General features: G+C 34.5%; 1 protein-coding gene across 2 annotated transcripts; it reads left to right on the forward strand.

Annotated features, from left to right (window-relative positions):
- The first annotated feature begins 310 nt into the window (after window positions 1-310).
- Window positions 311-7,622, forward strand: LOC107888761 (kinesin-like protein KIN-14K). 2 transcript variants are annotated; one of them, XM_016812959.2, is made up of 23 exons: window positions 311-803; window positions 1,444-1,601; window positions 1,683-1,790; window positions 1,931-2,150; window positions 2,377-2,504; window positions 2,628-2,711; window positions 2,862-2,939; window positions 3,024-3,116; window positions 3,202-3,303; window positions 3,469-3,807; window positions 3,892-3,973; window positions 4,050-4,145; window positions 4,225-4,404; window positions 4,509-4,615; window positions 4,701-4,879; window positions 5,063-5,227; window positions 5,300-5,553; window positions 5,705-5,868; window positions 6,116-6,244; window positions 6,808-6,874; window positions 6,981-7,056; window positions 7,169-7,340; window positions 7,427-7,622. In XM_016812959.2, the coding sequence occupies exons 1-19, from the start codon at window positions 785-787 to the stop codon at window positions 6,218-6,220; spliced, it is 2,661 nt and encodes an 886-aa protein (XP_016668448.1). In that variant the 5' UTR covers window positions 311-784; the 3' UTR covers window positions 6,221-6,244; window positions 6,808-6,874; window positions 6,981-7,056; window positions 7,169-7,340; window positions 7,427-7,622. The 2 variants fall into 2 exon arrangements, with proteins under 2 accessions (XP_016668448.1, XP_016668447.1); XM_016812958.2 differs by having other exon boundaries at window positions 7,169-7,622.
- Window positions 7,623-8,368: the final 746 nt, after the last annotated feature.

Below are 8,368 nucleotides of genomic sequence, written 5' to 3' on the forward strand. Positions count from 1 at the left end.
AAATATAATAAATATAACAGAAAATGATCGCCTAATATTAGTAATATGAGAGAGATTTTTTTTTTTTGGAAGACAAACTAAGAGTTATCTATAGATTATGGATAATTTCTCAAGTAAGCTATTTCTTTAAAAGAATTTCAAACCGTGATATTTATATATAAAAACAACAGCTTAAGTGACTCAAGGAATATTCAAATTACAAAATGCATGCTTTATTATTTCATTTAAATAAGTCAAAAAAACATAGTTGAACCCCCCTCCCCCCTTCCAAAACGTGAATTAGTTTGTTGTGTACTAGAAAGCTTTTAATTTCGGCAAAGATTGACTGCCATATATATGTTTTTAATATTGATTTGAAGAAGTTATGTATGATTTTCGTACAGTAATGTCTTAAATGTTGTCAAAGTAACTTAGAGTTTTTGTTGTTGGTTTTAAGAAAGGCTATGAATAGGCAAAGAATTTCTTTAGATGAAGTTGTTTGGGATTGAGTTGGCTACCGAAACAACCCAACACAAACCCACAAAAGATGGAGCATCAATGTCGGATCCTACTTTGCCGCTTAATTTCTCCCTCTACACCAATGGTACAGCGAATGCCAAACAATCAAAAAATGTTTGAAACCCAAAAATTTCAACAAAAAAAAAAGGGAAAAGAAAAGGAAAATTCTTTTAATGACATAATACAGTACTTTGCCATTTAACAAAGATTCCTTGAACCTTTGTTCTACGTGCGCATCTCCACATCATCTCTTTGTCTTCTTAGGGTTGGGCTCTTTGCCTTTGTCATGTCTCCCCAATCTTATGGTAACCTTTCCTATCATGTCATTTATGTTTTCATTTTAAATTTTGTTGCTAATTTTTCTATTTTGTTGAATGATTATGTCCTAGTCTTTGGATGGTATAATGTTCAGTTTTGTATATATTTGCAAGACATACCCAGATTTCAATAAGGTTGTAAAATCATCAATGTCAGCTGTATTTTATTAAATTGTTAGCTTCTTTGTTCTTTGCATTTCAGTATTACAAATTTCATAATGGCTGTTTTTCCAAATCAATCCTGTTAAAGGTTGTAAAAGTTTAATGCAGTTTTATTTGAAGATCACAAATTTCGGTTCAACTGCTTAATGCATTTGGAGTCTGCCGGTTATCATTGTCTGTGTGAATGTGTAGATTTCAATATGCAAAACATGTAGGTACCTTGATATCGAATTGAATCAAGTTATTGACATCAAATGTTCATAATTAAGCCACAAAGCACCTTTGTAACTCAATGTAAGCAAAACAAAAAAATATATATATATGGAGGATTTGGCTGTTCTAATGTAACTGCATTTCCATGTTTTTGACCTAATGGTGAGCGGCAATTATAAGGCAGCATGTCCTTATCATTTTCCAGTTGTTTAACAAAGTGTGTTTGCCTTTTTGTCTTTTTCCTCCTCTGCAGCAAAGCAACGGGAGATTGTGATTCAGTGGTTGAACACTATTCTTCCTGATCTCAGGTTGCCAACAGAAGCCTCAGATGAAGAGTTGCGAGCTTGCTTGATTGATGGCACTGTCCTATGTAGAATCTTGAACAGGCTTAGTCCTAGTTCTCCAAACGAGGTTGTTTAATACTCATTTTGGATTCTTTGATTAAATCTTAATATGAGTTTGCTGATTTGTTTACTTTCATTTTTTCTCCAGGAAAGTTCTGAAAATTCTTCAGTATCGCAGCCAGAAAATGTTAAAAGATTTTTAGCCACTATGGATGAGTTAGGGATACCCAGATTTGAGGTGTCAGACCTAGAGAAGGTATCCATTAATAATAAGAAAATTTACAGTGATGAATATTTAAATGAACATTTGATTTCTTAGCCACATGCAAATAGCTTCCTCATTTATGAACCTGGTAGAATTTAAATTTTTGATGATCCTCTTTCTCTCTTCTTCAGGGATCTATGAAGACTGTTGTCTACTGCCTTTTATCACTAAAGTTACATTTCATATCATCTGGAGAGGAGTTATCTACCTTAAGTACTATTACTAAAGCTGAAAGCACTGATGATGATGGATCGTCCCCTGGCTCTCTCCAACAATTTTTTGGTGAAGAAATGAGGAACGCTTTCCCAGGATTAAAATTGCAGTGTGCCATGCACAATCAAGTTATTTTAGGTATGTCTTTGTGCCTCCTTGTGTGTGATCATTAATGTTGTATCTGGGATACTTTGAAGGATTTAAATGCTTTCAATGGTAAAATTGCTATAAGGAAAGTGCAGATTAGAGGAAATTTTAGTTAACTGGCTATTCAGTTTGATGGTCCATTTGTGCACCCAAAATATACAAGCATTAGCAGATCTTATCTCCAATTTATGTCTTGTGCTTTTTGCGCATTCTGCAGAACCATCCCCTGCAGTATTGAAGCATGTTGGACACAAGTTCCATGAGGTGTTTCAGTTGAAACAAGCATGTTATGCTGATCTCCCCGTGACAAAAATTTTAGAGATGATGGAGTCAAACAGTTTAGAAGTAAGTTGTCAACATTTATTATGTTTTACAATTTGTTTTGGCTACTCTTCTACTGTTTAATCCTCCAAAAACTTGTTATTTAATGGTGTGTGTTTGACGTTTTTTCACATTTCATGTATGCAGAGTGCCCCAACTCAGGCACTTTTAAATGTTGTGTATGGAATTCTGGATGAAACTGCTGAAACAATGAACGGCAAAATACCTCATGTATGGTATATGATGAACTAATGGCTATAATTTATTTATGCCTGATGTCCACATTTGGACTTAACATTTTACATATATACATTTGTATGCATGTTCATATACATGGACATCATGTTATGAGAAGATGATGACATTAACTTTCTTGATCAGCATGTGGCTTGTCTCTTGAGAAAAGCTGTGCAGGAGATGGGACGGCGTCTATCAACACAAGCAGATCATCTAAGAACTGTAAATCCTATTCTATTTATCTTGCTTTGAATGCTTTCTTCTCAGTTCTCACTATAGGTTTTTATGTTGTACTGTTGTCTGCAGCAAAACAATCTGTATAGAGCTGATGAGGAGAAGCACCGATCGAAAATCAAAGAACTTGAGGCCCTTGTATCTGTGTCTCGTAAAGAGACTAAGGTGCATGAACTAATGAAGCAAAAAGTAAAAGTTCATTTCTCTTTTAGAAGCTAACTTGTGTATTCAATGAACTTATTTGTTGCAGCATGTCACAGTCCAGCCTCAGCAGATAAGGAGTCGAAGAAAAAAGAACATTTCTTGGTTTTCAGCTTCAACACTCTTGAAATGCTTCCGGCCTACCTCACAGGCATAATTATGTAGATGTTATTTTACACATTGTTTATGAATTACTTATTGCAAAATCTCAAATGAGTTGTTTGTTGAGAGTCTTTTCTGCCTCTGAATCTGCAATCTCATGAAATACGGGTACATTTCACTTTATTTTTCTCATTGGATTCTTACCCACTTGCAGACTGCAAACTCGAAATTGGAAGAACAGGAAGTTGAGAAGCAGGAGCTGATGAAGTTGGTGAAAGAAAATGAGAAAAACATCCTTGAACTTGTGGCAATGAGACAAGAACTAGATATTGTTGGAATGGTGCACAAGTTTTGCTCCTTGGAAATGGAAGCAGAGGCAAAGGCTGCTATAGCAATACTTCAACTGAAGATAAAAGAGCTTGAGTGCCTCCTTGCCGATTCAAGTAATAAGGTGAAAGAGCTTGAAGCAAGTTTCGAGTCAAAATGCCAGAGTTGGATCATGAAAGAGAAAATCTACCAAAGCTTTATTGATTTTCAGTTTGAAGCAATGCAGGTATATATAGGTTTCTGTCATAATTTAGTTTTTAAATTTTTTTCTCCAACATAATTCATTTTACTAATTTGTGCAAGTATTCAGAAATTGAGGTCAAGTTCCGAAGCCATTAAGCAAGAAGTTTTGGAAACACAGAAGAGATACTCCTTTGAATTTAATCACTTAGGTGGGATTATGGTTTATCTTGTTTTGTTTGTGATAAATGTTATTATGATATTTCTTTTTTCTTTTCTTTTGTTCAGAATCAAAGCTCAAAGCAGTAACAGATGCGGCAGGGAACTATCATGAAGTTCTTAAAGAAAATCATAAGCTTTTTAGTGAGCTACAGGATCTGAAAGGTGCCTATAAGTTGCTTCTTCCTAGTGGATTCTATGTTTTTGTTTATCTCCTCCTTTTAATATTTTAAATTTTTTACAGGGAACATTAGAGTTTATTGTCGAATAAGGCCTTTTCTGCCTGGACAAACCGAAAAACTGTCGACTATAGAAAATATCAGTGAAAATGGACAGTTGGTTATTGCAAATCCCTCCAAGCCAGGAAAAGATGGCCAACGGTCGTTTAAGTTTAATAAGATCTTTGGCCCAGATGCTACTCAAGGTTTTCATTCTTCTATCACTTTCCTTGCAATATGAACTTGAATCTATTTGCTTTGTGAAGCACTGCAATGTCTAATCATTAGAGCTCTTTTTAAACAATGGCAGGGGAGGTGTTTGCAGATATCCAACCCTTTGTTAAATCAGTAGTTGATGGATATAATGTCTGTATATTTGCTTATGGTCAAACTGGTTCTGGGAAAACCTATACAATGGTATGAATCCCTTCCCTTAAGCTTTATGAAGTTGCACAAACATTTTTGAACAATTCCTTTCAACATTTCTTTTATACATTTCCAGACTGGTCCAACTGGGGCAACTGAAGAGGAATGGGGTGTTAATTATCTAGCTTTGAACCATCTCTTCAAAGTCTCTCAAGATAGAAAATGCAACACGGTCTATGAAGTAGCGGTTCAAATGGTTGAAATATACAACGAACAAGTGCGCGATTTATTATCCAGTGATGGTTCTCCGAAGAGATATCCTTATTTTAAACAAGATAGACTTGCTAAATAGAAGTTTGTTAACCTGTTCATATATATATGTGCGTGTGTGTGTGTGTTTGTATATTACCCTTTTTGAAGTGTTTTTCTTTGGATGCTTGAATACTATTCATGATTTAGTTATAGTCTACTTATCCTTGTTATCCTTGATCTGCACACGGTTGGGATTACAACTATCTCTCAACCTAATGGGTTAGCTGTACCTGAGGCTTGCATGCACCCTGTTATATCGACCTCCGATGTTTTAGATTTAATGGATATCGGATTCAAGAATCGAGCTGTTAGTGCTACTGCTCTTAATGCAAGAAGCAGTCGCTCTCACAGGTTTGTATATTTAATATTTTCAATTACATCTGAATATTTCCCCAGTGACATGATTTAGAGTTATGGCTGCAGCATTGTCACTGTTCATGTTCGTGGGAGGAATGTAAAGACTGGAACTGTATTGTATGGTAATCTTCATTTGATAGACCTAGCAGGCAGTGAAAGAGTAGATAGATCTGAGGTAACTGGTCATAGGCTTAGGGAAGCACAACACATAAACAAATCATTATCTTCCCTAGGAGATGTAATTTTTGCTCTTGCAAAAAAGAGTCCTCATGTGCCCTACAGAAATAGCAAGCTTACTCAAGTACTTCAAAGCTCTCTTGGTACGTCTTTCATCTTTATCCTTAAACTACAGAAACCTTCTCCGGGTTTTAGAGTACTAAAAACGTGTTCTAATCACTCGGAGATTGCTGAAGTTATGGTTTGTCTAAATTTTTACTTGTTTCATAAGTTCTATGATATTGTATGTTACAGGAGGCCAGGCAAAGACCATCATGCTTGTGCAGCTCAATCCTGATGCCACTTCCTTTTCTGAAAGTATGAGTACTTTGAAGTTCGCCGAACGAGTTTCTGGAGTTGAGCTAGGTGCTGCGCAAAGTAGCAAAGAGGAGAAGGATGTTAGGGAGCTACTGGAGCAGGTGCAATTTTTATATTCCTTTTCCATTTATCATAACTTTTTCTTCTATAATGTTTCAATTTCCAATATTAAACTCAACTGGAGTCAGACATACATGATGAAGAAGTATGCATACTCATTGTATTTTATTGCATTTTAGTAGATATCTTCTTATTTAGTTTCCTTTAAATGTTTACGAGAACCATGCGTAATAGGATAAGGTACTGTTACTCCATAGCATTATGTTTTAAGTTTAACTGGCTCTGCAGATGGCATCTCTCAAGGACAAAATAGCTGAAAAGGATGAGGAGATCAGGCGGTTGAAATCACTAAGAGATCTAAAACCACGGATACCGCAGCAGCAGCAACTGTGAGCAGCAAGGAACAGGCTGATTGAGGTATGGTTCTTCCTCTATTCCATATGTGTCTTTCCTCATGAAAGCCGAAAACTGTCCAATGGAAAAGGCCAAGGACATACTGGGAAAGCAGTTTCGGATTGTGAAAATTGTTCACAGTGAGAATAAGCATCCTAAGGCTGGTTTCCCTGCAGTCCTTGGATGAAGAGAAGTTTACTGAAATATCTAATGTTCTTTCTATGTGTACCGAAATTGATGCCTCCTCTGTAATACACACTTTTTCCTAAAGGCATAAGTTTGGGCAACTGAGTATTCTTTCTTCTCTTTTTCCTCAGGACTCATTGATAATTTTATAGTTTGCTATTCAATTTCATTCAGAAGATTCCAAAAGTGATCACATTCTTTGTTCTAATGAGATTCCAAAAGTGATCGTATTTTAGACCATATTTTGCCTCCTTTCATTTACATCGAAACAAGCTAAACTGCAAAGTTTCAACCCATTACTGTTTGAGTACTAAAAGTTTTCTTCTTAAACATAAAATGTCACTGCATTTACATCTGAAGTTACATTCTAGAAGTGACAACTAGCTTTACTGGGTTTGCAGATAACATAAATTTGATATGGGGAAACTTTGTTCCAGTGCTTTTCTTCATTTTAGGCTGCAAACAGATGTAAGCCTTCTTTCATTCACATTTGTTCAATATTTTTTAATTTCTGTATTCCATTTATAAGGTGCTCCATTGTTTAATCTATATCTCATATATTCTAATTTTGTAGCATCAAAGACTTGACTTACAAAAACCAACACAAGGGTTAAAGGCATCAAGAACAGACTCTACACAGCCTTCAACAAGTATGTAAACCTCAGAGCTCTTTAGCTTAATTCTCATTAGCTATGGTAGATAAAGATTAGTAGGCCTGTTGACATATATCCTCCTAAATTGTCTTCTATTTGCTCCTTTTAGGCGTTAGGAAGAGTCTAAGCTCCACTTCAATCAGCCCTTTTCCTAGAAGATGATGATAATGATGATTTTATGTATGTTGAAGTCTCATTTTCAGTATAGATAATGATGTTGATGATGCATGCCTGCCTAAGAAATGAAATACATCTAATTTCCTGACTGGTTTCTTTTTAAGGTAACTTCATTCGTATCTTTCATTTTCTACTGCTTTGCTATGCTTTCTTAGTTCCTCAGTGTTTACACTCACTCTTGTGGAGGCAGAATTTTAGTTGACAAAGCTAGATGATGATGATGATGATGTACACCATGATTTCAAGAGCTTGTCCTCTTTAAGCATCTCTAAGTTCTCCATCTATAATACAACATATAAAAGCTTAATCTAAATTCTTTCTTTATTTATTCTTTCTTGAGCTTCAAATATGAATATCAAAATCAAAGCAATGCACACTTTCCATTATATTTTTAGATTTTATCAGTTCACTTATGCTATTTAATAACTATTGTAATTGTATTTGATATTATGAACCAAGTGAGATTACATAGTATTAAGAAATAGCAACAAATGCAAAGTTAATAACAGAAGTAACATTAATGAGGCTAAAATGGAGAAATTGTCGTATAAATAATCAATAACATTAATCTTTGTGTGCGATTGAATAAATAAAGGCAATAAAAATCCAAATTTCTCCTCCTTTTTCCTTTTTTGCAAATAATTGTTATATGAATAATCAATATATTTATTTATTTGTATTTTGAAAAAAAAAAGTTTTATGATTATTTATATGAATTATTTGCAAAAAGAAAAAAAGAAAAAAGAGAAGAGGATAAATTTGGATTTTTATTGCCTTTATTTATTCAATCGCACACAAAGATTTTATAGATTTAAATTTTTTATTAATTTATGATTTTATTTTTATGGCTAAGTTAATTTCGTTTTTAAGGAGAACCAAATAATTTTACTCAAAGACAAGTCAAAGCAACAGAATAAGTGAAGAATTACTAACCCGAAACTAATAGACTTCATCCCATAAACTCAAGCTTATGCCCATTAGCTTCATTATTTACATTTGACTGAGAATTTGAAACTAAAATATGCACAATACCAGAAATAGTTTTCGAAATCAAGTAGTTAGCATCCTATAAAGCACCCTTTTCAACCCCATGAGTTGCCTTGTTTACTAGTCTACATGTCCATTAGACGAG

Source organism: Gossypium hirsutum, chromosome A09 (assembly GCF_007990345.1).
Source record: "Gossypium hirsutum isolate 1008001.06 chromosome A09, Gossypium_hirsutum_v2.1, whole genome shotgun sequence".
Lineage (NCBI taxonomy): Eukaryota > Viridiplantae > Streptophyta > Magnoliopsida > Malvales > Malvaceae > Gossypium > Gossypium hirsutum.